The sequence below is a fragment of the Molothrus aeneus genome, chromosome 1 (genome assembly GCF_037042795.1).
Source record: "Molothrus aeneus isolate 106 chromosome 1, BPBGC_Maene_1.0, whole genome shotgun sequence".
NCBI classification, from domain to species: domain Eukaryota; kingdom Metazoa; phylum Chordata; class Aves; order Passeriformes; family Icteridae; genus Molothrus; species Molothrus aeneus.
In genome coordinates this window covers 23,977,293-23,995,470 of record NC_089646.1, presented here as the reverse complement: position 1 = coordinate 23,995,470, position 18,178 = coordinate 23,977,293, and the positions used below count along the sequence as shown (strand labels likewise).

General features: G+C 37.8%; 1 protein-coding gene across 3 annotated transcripts in view; it reads left to right on the top strand.

Moving 5' to 3' along the window:
- The window catches only part of CDK6 (cyclin dependent kinase 6), a 125,451-nt gene that overhangs the window by 56,768 nt on the left and 50,505 nt on the right, over nt 1-18,178 (top strand). For all 3 annotated transcript variants that reach the window (XM_066563324.1, XM_066563166.1, XM_066563241.1), the window contains exon 4: nt 450-617. In XM_066563324.1, the coding sequence (XP_066419421.1) occupies nt 450-617 (168 nt within the window). The remainder of the gene's footprint in view (nt 1-449; nt 618-18,178) is intronic.

Sequence of the window (18,178 nt, the reverse complement as noted above, 5' to 3'; positions counted from 1 at the left end):
TGTGCCTGTTAAAATGAATGATAAAAATGCACTTCACCATGGAAGGGCAGAACATAAGCTGGTGAGAATACAAAGTGGCGTGTGGTTTAAAGTTAAGAGCAAAAACTGCTATGTATTTTTCTTACTTGGACAGCATTCTTTTGAAGTTGTCCAGGGATTTAGAAATATACTTTTGATATTTTTGAAAGTATATTGATTAATCTTTATACTGTTAATCAACCTCAGATAATTCAACTAGAAACCATACATAACTTGATAAGGAGATTGGTTTGATTCCATTCATTCTAGCAACATCCTGTCCATTTTATATTAATAGTTGGCTTTATGTCCTGTGCACGTATTTAAGTCAATGTTTATTAAATTAGTTTTTCAGATTATGACAGGGGATTTACTTGTTTGCCTGCCACCTTGTCTTGATAACTTCATATTGATTTCTTCCTTATATATAGGATATGATGCTTCAGCTGTTTCGGGGACTGGATTTTCTGCATTCCCATCGTGTGGTGCATCGGGATCTGAAACCCCAGAATATCCTTGTAACCAGCAACGGGCAGATAAAGCTAGCTGACTTTGGCCTTGCACGAATCTACAGTTTTCAGATGGCTCTTACCTCAGTGGTAAGTTTCTGAAGGCTTTTATTTTTCTGTTAGCATAGCAGTGTGAACCATGTCTACAACTGAAGTTACTTGTGTCTCTGAAAACAATTGCTTTCCAGCCAGGATTGAACTTGTACTCATTACCTTGTAATCAGGTAATCAGTTACTGACTACTGGCTCTAATTCCATCGTGACTGATTACAGAGGGATAAGTATGTGTTAGTTTTCTGAAACTCCCATCTGTTAAACTTCTGTAGTGATACTGTCTTCCTGTGTAAATTAAGTCAGACAGGTATGGTTAACGTTTCTGAAGTATCCATTTTGAGATAAAGCTCTTGCTGAATCCCAGGTATTTTGCCTGAAAAAAACCCACAGATACTTGTGAAAATGCCACACCATCATGCTTTGGTTTTCCACCTCTGATTCCACCACTGATATGCATTCAGTGCTTCCTTCCATATGTACTGAATTATTCCGAATAGGGTTGTGCTGGAGGAAGCTCAAGTGGACCTGGGAGCCAAAATCACAGCTGTTTCCCAAGCCAGCTGTTAAAGAGGACCCCAAGTATCACCAGGTCTCCTTCCACTGTTGCCCCTCTCCCACCAGCTCTCTTGGTTGTCCTTGGCTCAGACATGAGCTCACTTTTAGATTTAGCTCTCTCCTCCATTAATGCTGGAGAAACCCTGCCAGCTCCTTGCTTTTTGACCCCATTTCCACGCTTGCTGGCCCTGCCCCCAGAATCAGCTGCTGTAGCTTGGCACAGCATCTCTGGAGCATATTGAGGAGCTGCCATGCTGTGTGCATGTTGGGTATCTCTAGGGTTTGTTGCCTGCTCACAATTTTTTTGTTTTCTTTTTCTATTCTGAGTATCCCAACTGCCGTGACAGTAACTCTCATAATAAAGACAGAAAAGGCAGAAATGCTGAAAAGAGAAACTGAAAGGATCCACTTTGCATTTTACACCATACTGTAAAAATTACCTGGCTCATGTTGATAATAAGCAATTCGTTCTCATTGTTAGTTTGTGCCAGGGTCTTCCCATTGTCATGTGATGTAACTTGGCCATCTGGCTTCAGAGTGAACGAAGACAGGAAGCAGCAGAAAATTACATCATCTTGCTAAACATAGGGAAAAATCCTTGTCACATAAAACAGATGTAAACCTGTGTTTTAGGGCTAGTTTTTTTTCATTGCCTGTAGGATGTACTCTAATCCAAAGGTGAAAGAATCTGGCTGGGAAGATTGGTAGTGTAACTCAAAGCAGAAGAAAAGGACAGAAAGGTTCTTCCTGAATTGCTCTTATTTTGTTTCCCAGCTACCAGTCAGTAGCAGCTTCAGTGATTGTTTCTGTTGATGCATAAAATCATTTAAGCTAAAATTGCAGAATGCTACAAGGTTTTCAGAAGGGCATTTTTGAAAAGTTCTGCATGAAATGAGGAAAAAATACCTACAGAACTGAGCAGGAGTTTTTCCATGACCATGTAACCTTCTTAGGAAGGAAGTTTAAAACACCCAGAAATCTACCACAGCAAAAGAGAACGCTGCCAGGATTGCTTTGTAAAGTATGTACATTTGCTCAAATATCTAATACGTGCCTGCTAGAAATCATGTGTTAAAACCCATGAGCTGGTACTCTTGGTGCTGCTGTGAGCAAGAGATGTTCAGCCTAAGGGATTATCCATAGTCAGTACTGTGTTCAGATAAGCATCCAAGTGTCATTGCAGCTAAGGTAAAGAGTATTAAAATAGTTGAATTATTCTGTGACCAGGGATAAATCAAGTATATGGGCATAGATGTAAGTAAAAAAAAAAGACAAAACCAGCTATGACATTGGTCTTCTTAAGTTAAGAAATTAATAGTTTCAAAGTTCAGTTAAAAGTTAATAAGTATTTTAAAACAATTTTCAACATCTTAGGAATAAACTTGTGTCTGAGTACATAGGAAACTATAGGGATGCTTAGAATGTGATAAATGTGGTATGGTTTTAAATGTCAGTCTTCACTGCTCCTACAAAGTGATTGCAGGTTAGAAATTTTTATTAAATGTGTTTTCGCTTTCAGTTTTCCTTTTCTGATTTTAACTTCCACCTTTTGCTGGCTGCTTAGGTGTGCAAATGCTGCTTTATTTTTACCTCCATTGAAACCTAGTAGAGGAAACACAGCTAAACAAAGCAGCTCCAACTCCCTAAACTTCTGGTTTTTAAACATAAAGACATTCTTGACTTTACTATCCCAAAAATAGACTAAATTGCAGTTATTCACCAGGCAGGGAGCAAACTTTCATAGGCTTCAGCAGGACCAACTTGTTTTGAAGCATTTGCAGAAAAAATGTATTGCATTATAAAAGACAGAATATACATATATCAATTAATAAAAGCTAAAGCTTGCAAAGATTTGCATTGGATAGTGATAGGGGAGACAGCCCAGTGATAAAAGACTGTGATCAATACAAGGGCTCTGCAGCGTTTCCTTCAGAGGAGAAGCTTACTGCAAGATAAACTACAAGAATCATCTTTTGAAGTATCAGAGCATTCCCAAGATGCATTCTCATTCATTGCTCACAAAGAAACTCTTCAGATGGGACAAAAAGAGCTTGCCACGAAAGTAGCCCAGTAAAAACTGATCCAGCCCAAGTGCTGTGGGTGCAGCAAGTGGTAACTTCAAAGCAGTCTCTCTCTAACAGCTGGTTATTTACACAATGCTGAAGAATCCTTCTGGCAGACCGGTAGTCCAGGCATATTGCTGTCATTTAAAGAAACCTCTTGATATTTCTGTCAGTGAATGAATGAATGAATAAAAGATTGAAACTAAGGTTACACAGGCTGGGGGGGCAGGGTGGAGATCACTGCTCCCAGCTGTGTTCAGACTGAGAGCTGATATGAGGCTGAAATAACAGCACTAGGAAGAATGAGGTTGGGCGGGGGTGTCTGAGCTGGTGGAGGGCAGGGCATGCTTTTGGTTTCGTTCAAGGTTAGACTCTTTTCCAAGTGTTGGTCTTGGCCCTTGGGGAAATTTTGAATAGCCTTGTGATAACAGAGAAGCTCCATAGGACAGAGGAGGTAGATTGATGTGACTGTAATTTTAGAGTTGGATAGCAAAAGCTAATGAACTGTCACATTTTTCCTGGTGCCGAAAAATGGGTGCTCAGTTCTAATTTTCTCTGAGCAAAGGAGCAATTGGGTGTCTGGAAAATTTGAAGTTGTGTTATCAAAAAGGAATAATCCATTTATCTATTTCTGATGACTTTTGACTGCATTGAAGAAAGGGAATGAAGCTGAATCATGGCATACAGGAATGTTAAGTGAGATAAGTGCATGCAGTTGTGATCAGAGCATCTAGGTGGAGCTGGGGCTATCCAGCTCTTAAAACCTGGCCTGTATCAGGATCTTGAGTGAAACTGGCAAAATGTTAGTGTTTGTAACACACTTAAAATACTTTCTTTGAAAACATGCATGCTTTACCTTAGATGTCAGCACACTAAATGGTTTTCTTTCCCCATGAAATGCCAACAAAAATGGTTTATGTCTTCCTTTTTTTAAAAAAAACCACTTGTTTTCAGATTTACCCAACACAGAAGGGAGAATAGATCACTTTTTCTGCTGATGCTGTAAGTTGTTGAGTACTAGACCCAATTAAATAAATTTTCTGAAAAGAGAGGACACAGAATATTCTGCAGTTACTTTCAGTAAATAATTTTAGATTATGCTAGTATTTTATTTGAGTATTTCTTCAGGATAAGAACTTTCCATCCATTTCTGGCAGTCACTTCAGGGCAAATGGTTTACATGTCACATCATGCAAGAACTTGGATTTCATTTTGTTGGTATAGTAGCAAGGGAGCATAAAATAATTTTCACTAACGGGGCTTACTTTGTAAAAACAAATATGTAAGTTAGTTACAGCAACAAACCCAAAAAATGACAGAAAAACTCTCTTCCAAAAACGAATGAGTACTTGTCTGTTTCCTGCCCACTGTTGCATTGTAGTTTTCCAGTAAATGCTCTCCATTAGTAAATAATCTAAATGTAAATGGTTGTCTGGGGCAATATGATTGATGAGAGCACAGACAAATTTTTTTTTTTCTTTGCCTAGTTTTTTGTCATTTTTTTCCTCTTTTTTTATGGCCACCTCCTCCAAGTCTCTTGAAGTGCAGCTTTAACCTGAGATCCATTGAGGATCCCTAAATGGACCTGATTAAGCAATCTATTTAAAGCTCCCAGTTACCATCAGACATCAGAGGAGACCTATGGAAATTAAGCAATCACCTGCCACTGGTTAAACTAAGTGTAAAGAGTGTCCTAATGAATTCAGTACAAATCAGTACAATGATACTTGATTTTAATCATCTTGTGCATGATTTAAGAAGGTCATAACTCTTTCCCCTCTGACTGCTGGAAGTTGCACTGTTTTGATATGCCCTTCCCTTCACTGTCGTGGGGAAGCATGTCACCTGAGGTCTGGGCCCTCATCTCCAGTTCTTTCATTATGGTGCATTTGTCTAGTCCACCCAAAAGTCCCTGAAAAGGAAAATGAGACACAGACAGGCATCCAGTCTGGATCAAAATAAGTGGGTTTGGGCTTTTCAGTGCTGCTGCTGGGAGTTTGTGGCTATTTAGAAGTGCAGTAAGATCAAAGTTGTTGTCTCATTTAAGGAAAATCTGTCTTCCCTGCTAATACACAGTTCTGCATGAAAAGTCTATGTGTCTGGCTTTGTGAAAAAATGAGTGAATTTTTCAGATATTTTAACATCTGATGGGATTTATTGCATCCTTCCAACACCCTCTAGGAAGGTTATTTCCATCACATAAAATGAGTCATTTTATCTCTAGAGTCATCTTAAGAACAAAAATCATTATCAGCATGTTGACTGTAAGGCCTGCAGATAACCAAAAACATTTTAAGATATATTTATGATGCCTTGACTCAGATGAGATTTTCTAAAAAAACCCCAGATTTATTTGAAAATAAATTAGAAATTTCTTATTTATTTACATTATAATCATGTAAGATAATTTTCAAAACCAACTTAATTTTTGTTGCTCATCAAAAGAACCCTTACATTTTTAAGGCTTGTCTGGAAGAGTTGTACTAGCTGCTCTCACAGAGACAGAGGATTTATAACAAGGTTGGTACTTCTAGAGACATGTTCTAGAAATAATCTACAGGTGCTGTCTCACAGTGTAAGTAGATGTAACATTTCTACTGGTACTAAAAGGGTGGCCCTGCTTTTGACTGCACACTTCCATCACTTCCCTTTCTTTAGCATTACTGGTTGCTCCCTTGCAGTCTGACTGAAAATGAACCCTGTATAAAGTAGTTACTAATTTCCAGGTGGCTTAGTAGATGCAAATCACTGCATGGCCACAAGACTGAAAGCACTGACACACAGGGAGGGGTAGCAGAAAGATGGGGTCATCCACTCCCTGGGCACCACCATCTTAGATTGGTGGAGTCAGTTATGAAACCACATCTGAAGTGTTCAGCTGAGGCCTTGAGTAACTAAAGTAACTCAAAGATAGAAATGTTTTTCAAAACCTCACAGCTCATGCTGATTTACCCTGTTCTGAAGGTGTTAGATGAACCTGCCAGCTGGTTCATTTAAGGCTATTATTGTATCTGACTGTAACAAAACTTCTAAGGGCGTCTGTATCAGTGTTTGAAGTATTTTTTACCCCCACGGTGCCAAGACCTGCATTCGGTGCTCTGTGCTGTTCCTCTGCAGCTGATGAAAGGACTCACCCCTGAGACCTGTCAGGAATGCAGGGAATGCAGCCCTCTGCTCTGATTCAGACCCAGGTTTATCATGAACCACAAAAAGCCTATCTTTTAATCTTTCAAAGAAAGTAAATTATTTCACAGTAAACAAGCAAATTGGCTTCACATGAGAATATTTTCTGTGCCCTTTTCCAGAAAACCCCTTTCCAGAGCTGCAGAGATTAGAATATATGGTATGTGAGGACAGAGGTTGTCCACACTGAGCTGAGTTTTGCATGTTTTGAACCCTGCAGCTGCACCAGTGCAAGCCTGCAGAATAAATTTACCTTATCCTGGTTAAAAAAAAAAAAAAAAAGGAAAAGAAGTGCAACTTTGAGCACAGTTTATATCAGAACAAAGGAGGTTTCTGCTGGGGCTGGACCAAAAGTTGACTATGTACTCTATCAAAGGTTAATGTTTAAGAGAGGATGCTCAGGAGGGAGAGAAGATAAAGCTCTCAACAATCAGAAATGTAGCAATTTCCAATGCTAGAGGTTGTATCTAGATCATTGTCTATCAAAATTAGTGAAGTACTCATCTTTCATAAACTAATCTGCTTACTTTTTGAACCATTTCTACTTTGAGATGCAGTTTACTTCGGCACTGTGAGAAAAGCTTTTTATTTTGTTTTAAATCTGACACCTGGTATTACTTAGGTTCCTCTTAATTCTGCTTTTCTGAGGCATTGCCTTTTCACCTCAGGGTGAAATTTGGTGTCATTTTGCAACAGCACAGTTCCACTGGTGCAAGAAAAATGTACTCAGTGGAAATAGGCCTTCACATGTTGATGTTAAGATAAAATAGCATGCTTCTCTTCTCTTCTCTTCTCTTCTCTTCTCTTCTCTTCTCTTCTCTTCTCTTCTCTTCTCTTCTCTTCTCTTCTCTTCTCTTCTCTTCTCTTCTCCTTCACTTAATAAGATACAGTAGATGTTAGTAATGGTACAGTACTGCATTAGAAGTTTCAAAGAAATACCTGGTGAACAGACTTTAGGACGTAGAACTGACTTTATAAGGAACAGGCCATGCTCAGTCTGCTAAAAAAATCAGGGCAGAGGTTGTAAAAGAGAGAAAGGAAGGGAGAAAATCACTACTGCCTATTTTCTCTATGTTATAAAAGAGCATCCTGCTTTTGTGTGACCATACTTCTGTCTCCTGTTTTCAGATGTAAAAATATGTGGTGCATTTCCCCCACCCAGTGATTTACATCTTCTTTGTACAATTTTTCCGTTGATTTAAGTGGCTCTGTTTTTACATCTACTCCCAGAGATAATTGAGTGGGCTGGATTGTAAAAACAGTTTGTTTGACAAGGTCTCTCCCTGTGTATTTACAAAACTGTTCCCACATAATTTCAAACCATCCTGAAACACTAAAATACAGCCTGAGGTTATGTTCTTATCAGAGCACATAGAATAAGCAGGCATGGGCCTGTTTGGTACTTGAATGTGAGACATCCAAAGCAAGAGGAGCAGACCAAGTAGCAAACTGTCCTTGGAGCTCCTGCTACTCCAGAGTGAAGGCAGGTGTCTGTACAGTGCTGACAGAAATGCTCTTAGGGCTTAATGTGTAATAAAAATGAGTTGTTGGCACTTTTTTGCAGTGGCAGGGAAGTAACTGTAAATGTTCTCTTCAGGCTGGCCGAAGTCCTGCTGTAGGAGGCTTTTCTAATTGAGAATTCCCTTGTACAGGTACAGCCCAGGAAATTCCCCTTAGCCTAACAATATTTAGTACTTGTTCAGCATTGCTGGTATGGAAGTCTTGAGCTCAGAAGAACAGCTGAGAAATCATCTAGTCCAGTGAAACAAGTAAGATTGTTCTCTGTTGCATTTGTAATGTTTTGCCCATAACTTTAATGTGCCCAGAAATAGGGTTTTCATCACTTCCCATGGGAGCCTGTTCAAAAACCTCTATATAATCACTTTCAGATCACTTTTTCCTTGATGTCCAGCCTTCAATGTCCCATTCTTAATTTAACTCCATTATATTCCTTGTTATTGTAGGCTAAATGGTAGCAGATGACCAGTGCCTTGTATTTGCATTAAAGAGGTCAGTTACCTATAGCTGTAATACATTAATCCTTGCAAAATGTGGTGAGATAAGTAATTTGATAAATAGTGGAAGTATATTAGCCTTAGATTTTCCAGATTTCAGTAAATCACAGGGCACCAAAGAATTCAACTAGATTTCTCTAGATTTCCCATTTTCAGCATTTCAGTGGATAAATCCAGAGGAAGATAGGTTACAGTAAAAGATTTACTGAGCTACAAGATTAATTCCTCAGCTTTGGGACCTTACAAATGGCTTGGTAGCAAGCTGCAGAGATCACATATGGACTAGGAGTTATCATTTAGGTGCAGGAAAAGAGCATATGAAAATTTAGAGTGTTACATGTAGGATAATTTATAAGAAATAATAAAATACTGATGCCACAACACAAATTAGTTGATCAGACCTCATCTAGAATACTGTAAGCTGCTCAGTTTCTCTGTGGCTGAGAGATGTTTTTGGACAGGACCAGTCATGAGGAAGGACAGATTTCTGTGTAACAATCAAGGGACACTCTGTCAGACAAGAAGAATCTGAATTACTTTAATAAAATGAATCATAACAGTAAATACAATTAGTGCCTAAAAATGTCATCAAGGACCCAGATAGTGAGACCGCGTTAAAAAAACCAGTGATGGCATGAGAGCTAGTTAGTTTATCGTAACTTATATAACTTCAAATAAATAACCTTTGTCAGGAAGTTAGAAAACAAGTAGTGAGATTCTGAAACATCCTACAGTAGGGCCACTGCAGGAAAGAAATACAAATAACTTTGAGAGGGAGCATGGCAAATTTCTGTGATGCAAGTTGGCAAATTTTGATAACTGTGGTAGTCTGTTCCAGTTCCACATCTCTGTATTTGCCCCTTCAAGATTTGATGTGCATTATATAGCCAGCTTTTTCAGAAATGTACTTCATGAGCTCCACTCGTCATGGAAAAAGCCTTCAGCAGGCCAGAGGGATTGGCATAAATGTCAGAGCCAAATTCATTTTCCAAAGAAAGAACTCATGAAACTTTATTAAGGTGAGACAGAGCAAATAATGGAGATAGTCTTCAAAACCAGAGGAGGCTTACAATTTAAATAAGGGCTATGAAAGAACAAAAACTTAAAATGAGGTGTAAAAGAGAGACCCATCACTAAAGAAGCAAAAATACAACCTGAAAAGTTTCACAGGTAGGGATGAAAGATGATCTGAAAGCAAGAATTGAATCCTTGTTGGGAGAGCAAGTTGAAAAAATTCCAGATGGAATGGGAAGTCTGGTTACAATGTTCCCCATCTGGAAATGGGATGATCCTGGCAAGTCACATCAATAAATGACAACCAACCTGGTCAGACCTACCATGAAACCGGGGATGCCAGAAAAGCTTGGATAAACTTGGAAGTCATTAAAAAAAATAACCTTCAGAAAGGACTTGAGCAGAAAAATCAGCACACACAAGTAAGCAGGAACATAGACTACTGTGGAAGTAAACACCTGGACCTAAAAATGAACCCATCAGAAGATTGTTTATAATTTTGTTACTTTTTGTGCATCCTGTAGACTTATATTTTCCCAGCTCAAATAATAGAAATGCCTAGTGAAGATCCCAGGGAAGCTTATTTCAGCATTGCATACTATATGTATGGTGAGGAAAAGGAACAGAAAGGAGACTTCTGGTAACTTTTCTAAGCAGCCCAGCTCTGTCAGCACTTGAGCATTTATACTTGGTCTCAGCTGCTCAGGTCCACTATAAGGCCGTGATATAATATGTCAAGGACAGCCATCAGTTCAAGCAGGATTGGGTACTGAAAGCTTCAGAGAGGAAGAAGAGAGAGACACCCAAGGACACTTGGATTCTTACGACACACAGATACCACAGAGGCTAACAGTGATGGGGGTTTGTAATCAAGGTAAAGCAAAGAAGCCAAAAGGACTCTGGGGATTTGTAAGATTTGCCATGGAGATGGAATGTTTTCTTATTGAAAGGAATCAGAAGATGATACAGTTAGAATCTGCTTCTCTGAAACTCCAGAACAGTTATAATGTTTAATAGACAATGGAAAAAGAGATTCTGATCAGATAAACTACATTTCCTTGGAAGTAGTAAAAATACTCGTGTTTATAAAAAAGGAGAAAGTCATGTAAGTGCCAAGAATAAGAAATAATTCAGTGAAATATAAGTGTCATGAAAGATGAGTGCAGAATGCTTTTCAAAAGTACAAAACCAGCCAGGACATCTTACTATATATCAAAAACTCCCAATATAGTTCAGTAAATTACATCTTACTGGAAGCCAGACCTTGGAGGTACAAGCAAGGGTTTGAGTTTTTGTTTAGGTCTGTCAGAGGAGTGGTAGTAGTTGAAATTGGTCTAATAAAATGCATAACTGCTTCTATGAAATATGCAAAACTGTCATAGATTAGTTACTGAATCAGACGTGCTAAAAAATTAAGTGTGAGATTTGTTAAAGGAGATTTGAATAAACAAGGAGATTTGAAGATAAAAGGGTTCTAAAATGCACAAAGTTGTCTACTGCAGAAGTCTGTAGAATTCAAGTGTGAATCAGAACAGATAAAGGAGCAGATAAATTAACCATTGCATTGGATTTTGCTCTTTCTGTAATGAATGCAAGGAAAACTTGTTCTACAGATGCAGTCTATGAAAATACCCATTAAACTTGTGATCAGCATGGAAGAGCTGATCTGTGGATAATTCGTTTGCAGTCAGCAAGCTGTTCTGCTCTCCAGGGCAACTGTCGTAATGACATCGGCATCTTGGTAGTAGCTTTCCAGTAAAGAAGAAAAAATAATTAAAAAATGGAATGACTGTATGCTATTTGAAGACTCAGTACATTTTTGCTTTTAAAGTTAAGAGTGATTTGAAACAGGCTCAGAGTTTTCATCATTTACTGGGCCTGAATGACAAAGAACAGATGATAAAAAGCCAAAACAAACTAGCATTAAGAAACATGAGCAATTAATCTACTAAGCACAGAAACAGGAGAAAACTGATGCAAAAAAAGGAGGGAAAACAACCACCTGCAAGTTCATGCTGATTGAGTTCTGAGGTCACGTTGTGGATTTAAACGAGGAATAACAAGAGTAGGGACTATGTGCTTAGGAAGCAGGAGATATTTTTTGATTTAACAGTGATATAGGTTGTACCATGTGGGCCCTAAATGCAAGATTGTAACCGTGGAAACCTGCAATGTAAACAGCTAGTTCATTGTTCACTGGCAGGAAAGAAGAAATAAGTTTTGAAGAAATATGTAGAGAAAGAGAGGTGCTTTCAGCTAGTTCTTGGGTTTTACCCTTAGCTATGATTCAGAAATGACTGCACCATATTTTTTATGGCTATTATCATCCAAAATGAATCCCCTTATCTTATAAGAATTGTTTATTACAGTGAATAAATGCTGTACTACTTCCTTTTCACCTTAACTGTTCTAAGTATGTAGTGTCAAGCAAGTCCAAAGCATGGGGAAAAAAATACACTATCAAAAAAAACCTAGGAGGCAATTCAGAGCAAGAGTTCTTTGGCTGGGACAGGAACAGTTGAGTAGGTAGTGGAAAAGACAGTCCACAGTATTTCTTTCTCCTGTACTGCACAGATTCTTCTGCTATACTTAGGGTAAATGACCTGGGTTTGGAAGAAACATTTTTAACAGCATTATTCCTAGCACAAAGGATCTGAAAAAGCATATATTCTGTTCTGTGGAACAGGGGGAAAAATGCTTAGTGGACGATGAAATGCTTCCAAAAGAGATCTTTGACTTTGCACACACAATCTGTGACTGGGGGAGTTTCCACTGAAGACAAGAAACTTGCAGCTCTACAGAACTGTCAACTCCACAGCCACTCGCCTGTACTGGACATTAGATAACATTTATTTATGCATTTCAACATTGCAAAATTATTTGAGCTGAAAAACTGTATAAGTTAGCAAGAGTCAGAGTGTTTAATTTTCAGTTTTAGAAATAGTTCTTATGAGTTCTTCTCCCTTCACCTGTTACTTTTCAAAACTTTCAGAGCTGTTTCTGTTCATACTGGTTACAAATCCTAGAGCTTACAGTTCCATGGAGGTATTGATTCAGAAATGCCACAAGTTTGGATGATGATCCTATCTTACACCGCTCAGCAAAATCCAGACATTTAATTAGTGTTACGTAAATCTCTACAGTATCTTCCCTGTCATTTGTATGAGAGAAAGTTTGAGGACAGGACAGATTGAGCACCTGGGTGAAGGTCTGATTGCAAGTGCAACATTAAGTAGAACCATGAAAAATACATTGGCAAAAAAAAAAAAAATACATCCTCAAAAGATTTTTATATTCTCTTTTCATGTAGTTTATAGAAGGATGGATGTGTATGGCTGATCCACTGGGGCAGCTGGAATGAACCTCTGCTCTATGAGAAGTTTCCAGACAAGAGCATTATGATACATGAGATGAAAAGTTTTCTGGCATGTGGAATTTAAAATCATCTTTGGATAGCACAGTGATGTTAGCAGATGATAGTAGTCTGTTAAAGATGAGATACGGACTACAAGGAGTGTGGAGAAACATCAGGTGATAACTACAGGTATCAGGGAAAGAAAAATTCAGCTCTGCTTCTTAAACCGTACCACATTTTTGGACTGGGAAATCCCTTTCTGACCTAGAGGAAGAGTTTCATTTAGTGGAGGGCACAGAGAAAATGGAAAACAAGTGCAGAATATGTACACCATGGTTGTTCAGCCCCTAAGCAGCTTCCCAAAAGACAGATCCAACTTGCTACTGTATCGCTGAGAGCCACAGTGCAGTGCATAGCTACTGATGTGTTTGGAGCTCAGACTGGGGAAACCCATCATGCTCAATGGTAGCAGTAGGCAAGTTTTTGAGACAGCTGAAGATACACAAAGCAAGGAGCCAAGAGACCTGTAAGTAGTGGACATTGTAATGAGTTCATTCTTCACTAGTTACGGGATCCCAGGCAAGCTGCACACAAACATAAGAGAAAACTTATGTCAAGAATCTGCAGTTTTGAAGCTTTTCATACAAAACAAGAGTTTAGCTGTGTACCTTTGTAGACCAGCACAAAAGGCATTGGAATCATCATCTAATACTCATTCTGATAGCACAAAGAAGTCATTGAACCTATAGTGTGCCTCAGCATTCATTTTGTATAGGTATGAGCTAATAATCTACATTTACGTCATTTACACTGCATGGATCTGCAGGGACCACAATTTGCCTTACATGAATCAGATTATGAGCTTTCCTCTTTCTGAAGAAAGATTGGTGGAAGGAGCAATGGGAAGCAGTGCACAAATGCAGACACTAAAGTCACAGACATCAACAGGAAAATATACAGCAAAATGCTAAGAAAGCTGAGAGCTTCTGGATGGATTACTTGAAATAAGTCCTAGAGGAAAACTACATCCTCCTGTTTGATTTTTTCAGGAAAACAGGACTTTTTTCACCTTTTTTATTTAATAAAACATGCATGACTTCCACCATCATTTTACATCTTCTTGTCCCTCCTCATCTATACTGTAAAAATGACTAAATTCCCTATTTTGATTAAATTTGCAGGCAAAAGATACTATAAATTAATACAGCCTGAGGATGTTGTGTCTTTGAAAAACAGGGAAGGTTTTTTATATGTATACATTGTGGAAAGACATATAGGAGAGATTTTGAATTTTTTTTATTAGTCGGGGGGAGAGGGGTGTGAATATTTAAGGTGCTCTGTTGGAATCAAATTATAATCGAGCACACTTTCCTGTACTATGTTTAACACCTTCAGTGTGAATATTTGAGTCCATTTCTTCTAATATGCTGTAAGAATAATATCTACTTCTTATGTCCATTTGAGGCAGAGGAGTTTTGGCTACCTTGCAAGTCTATTACTGATCACTTCAAAGAATGTGTTCCACCACTGGTGCTGTAATTCCATTGACAGTACATCTCAGAAAAAAAGATGTAGCTGAAGCCTTTTTAACCCTGTTTTATTTAGATGTATGTACATCTTTCCACACAATTCTTCAGAGTTTGCTTCATACTGTATTTGCAAGGTCAGAAACAATCAGTAAATTCTTAAAACGCAAAAGAAGATTACTGGAAAATTTGAAAATCTTGCTGTGACGTTTAGTATGCTGGGTTGATCTGGGTGCCATGATACATTAAGAAAAAACACATCTCAGAATATGCTCACTGTAGCATCTAAACAGAAGGCATCAGAGGTAGATCTGTATCTTCTTAATGTAATGGTGTTTTCCTTAATTTTGTTTACATATTTATATTCTTGCTCCATTAAGTGAAAACTAGCTTGCAAACATAGCTTAAAAGTTGAAAATACTTTACTGGTTATTATTTTCTTATGGTTGTTGCAGTAGGTCACATGTAAATCAGCAAGGCTTCAATGAACTAAGCCAATTTATGAGGCAAATAAGAAGGCCTGTCTTTAAATCAACAGTGAATTTTGCATTTGGTTAATTTTTTTTTATATTTAGAATTTTTACTTACATATCTTTTAGTTTCTTTTACTGTCTGATGGTGCTCAGACAGTATTGCTTTGGAATGAGTAAAACTATTTAAGTTAATAAAAGCACAGCTGGCATTGTAGATTGATAGATTTAAATTATTTGGGACACTGAAGATATCGTGCACCTTATGTGATTTAATCACTAGAATAATTAAATAAGGAGGGGCCTGTGCATGGTATCAGTTCTTGTGGGAAAATATGCTTCATTGACTTACTGGCACTGTTTTGGAATGTAGCATTTAAAAGTACCTTTTTACAGTGGGAAAGAATTTGGTCAAGAATAAACAGTCTGACCTTGTTAAATGGACCAAAGTCACTACATAACCTAGTTTTGGAAAACTAGTTTTCACCAGTCCATGAAAAAAAAAAATCAGTGTATGAAAAATGCAGCTAGACTTTACAGAGAAAAAATTACATTGGTTGAACAGAGTGGGCAAAATTCCTCCCTGTTTTTCTAATATGCACTTCCCTGATTTTTTGGAAGTTGGCTTTGAGGTTTAAACATGGTTTGAGCTGTGATTTCAGAGGACATTAAAAGCACTTTACATTGAAAAATATCATACAATGAAGCCAGGTGAATTCAAGTCATTTAGGGCATAAGTAAATTAATTTCAACAGAAATCAAGGCCATTTGTATTTCTATCAGTCTCCAAAAAAGTAGAAACTTTGAGTTTTTAGGAAAAATGTATTTATATTATGAACTAAGTGTTAAATGCAAAGCTTGGTATTTGCAGATATAGTAATTTGACTACCAAGGACCCTTTGATGCAAATGAAGAAGAAAATTATGTCAGTTTGGTTTTAGCTTCAAATTTTGCTGACGGGAAACTGGCACGGTAAACCAGTGCAATAATCCTGAATCTCCATGCTATGAAATCCTAGCTTCCATGCAGTTGATGGAAAACATCCTTTTAACTTCACTGTGGCCAGACTCTCATTCCAGGTCTTCATATTCTGTTTAAAAAATACAAACACATTCTGTGAACAAATGTTCAAGCTGCTTTGGAAGAGTGGAGTATACAAAGAACAACAAGGACTATGGGACATGGTATTGGTATAAGTGCTTATCCAGTCCATGGTTTTGACCACAGAATTCTCATTGGTACTTCATTGGACACAACTCCCTTTTTCTTTTTGACATGACAAAAAGTGACAACTTAACATGTTTTAAAACTCTTAAAGCCTGGCTAGTGATCCATTTTTTAATGCAAAAGAGAATGAAAAAATCTTACAATCACTCAAGAATGGGAAATAACATTGAAAGATATTGTTGAATAGTATTTTTGAGTGCATCATTTAAAACTGTAGTAGCCAGTTGAGAATTATTGCTGCATAAAGGTGAAAATGTATCCATAACTTCAGTTTTCAGCAAAACTACTGAGAGCTATATTTCCATTATATAAAATGAAATTTGATGCAAGCAGTAATAGATGCAACTGTTAAAAAGGAATTTACATAAAATGAGTGAATTTTAAAAAAATGAAATGTGTGCATCAGGTAAATTCAGATTAAAAATTAGAATGTGTATACATTAGGTTTTGACAAGTTTGAATAAAGAATCTATATTAATCCAGAAAAGAAGAAAGCCTGTCTCAATGTAAAGACCGTTTTCAGTTTTTATAGTCAATGTAAACATCTTCTGAAGTTAGCCTGAGTTTCCTGAATTCTGTCTCGCTCTACTTTGTGTTTACAACATCCAGCTATATATTTACCCTGCAGAGATTTTTTGAGGCCCTCGAGGGGGTGGAGTTCCCACCCTGCTGTGAGGAGGCTCTGTGTATTTTCTATGTATAGTCACATGTGACATTGCCTTCTGCACTGCTTCAGTATCGAACTATCAAATTCTGAAAATGGAAGTCATACACAGCTGAATGTGTGCACAGATTATCCTGTTCTGTAGTTTTGGACATTAACTCAGAAAGCAAGGACAGAAACTACAGCTGTTCTTAGAATTTACAAGCAGTAATAGATACTTTCATCCCCCAACTTGGATTTTTTTTTTTTTTACTTTATGTGTACGTATTCTTGTTTCCCTTCTGTTCTCAGTGCTGTTTGTCATCCAGATCTGTCTGATAGCTCCAGCCCTCATCTTTTTAAAGAAATTTGGTTCTTGAGAATGGATTCACCAGGAAAGGATTAAGGAGCTATTTTTTACTCTTGTCTGTGTCATTAGTGTGCAGCATAGTGTGCAGAGAGCAGGTTGTCTGAGAGGGGAACTGCTGTGCTTATGTAGAATTTACTTTTCCTCCAGCTGATACACCACAACTGTAATCTGACCCTCACACTATTAGCAAGTACAATGCATAAATCCTTCCAAAACTCTTAGATTCATACTGATCTGAGGAAGCTATTAGACTGACTAGAAATAAAAATATTCATGATAAGTGGATGCTAATTCTTCTTTGTATTGAGTAACCTTTGTGTACTGTTACCCTTCATGCTGGCTACTCACTAGTAATTTTTTATTATCTTTCATGCCAAGGGATGAAATAATTTTTTTAATTAGAGGACTGTTAATATCTTCCCTTATCATAGGCAGTCAAAAATGTACAAAATGCCTGAGGCTTTCTAAGTCATATTAAAAATCAAAGGGTTTTTATTTTCCTCTGTGCCTACAGTAGCTTCACAAGCAGTGGTAGTAGGCTACAGTACAAGGTAATAGAATTAAAAAGTGGAAGAACTTTTCTGTCTTGAAGAACAGCTGAAAGTGAAGGATGAAACTGTACCTTTTGTATTTCATATGCATTGAAATAAGATCTCTGATCATTTGCTGCTTTCTTTGAAGTAAGTAATGGTTTTTATACATTTGGTATTCAGGTCTTATTTTTCTTTTTCCATGTTGCTAGTCAAATCATCATGACAGAGAAGCTTTCACCTTGTACCTTGAGAAAATGTCCACATTAGGTTTTCTTTTGATGCTCTGCTCAGCACTGGTGCAACTTCACTTTGAGTCTTGTGTGCAGTTTTGGACGGCACAATGTGAAAAAGACCTTAAGGTATTAAAGAGAGCCTCAGGGGTGGTGAAAGGTCTGGAGGGGCAGTTTTATGAGATGTGACTGAGGTCATTTGTTCTGTTCATCCTAGAGGAGAGGAGACTGAGGGAGACCTCATTGTGGTCTTCAACATCCTTACAAGGGGGAACAGCGGAGGAGGTTTTGGTATAGATCTCTCACTTGTGAGACCAGTGAGAGAGCTCAAGGAAATGGCATGAAACTGAGTCAGGAGAGATCTAAGCTGGATATTACAAAAAGGTTTTTCTCCCAGAGGGTGGTTGAGCACT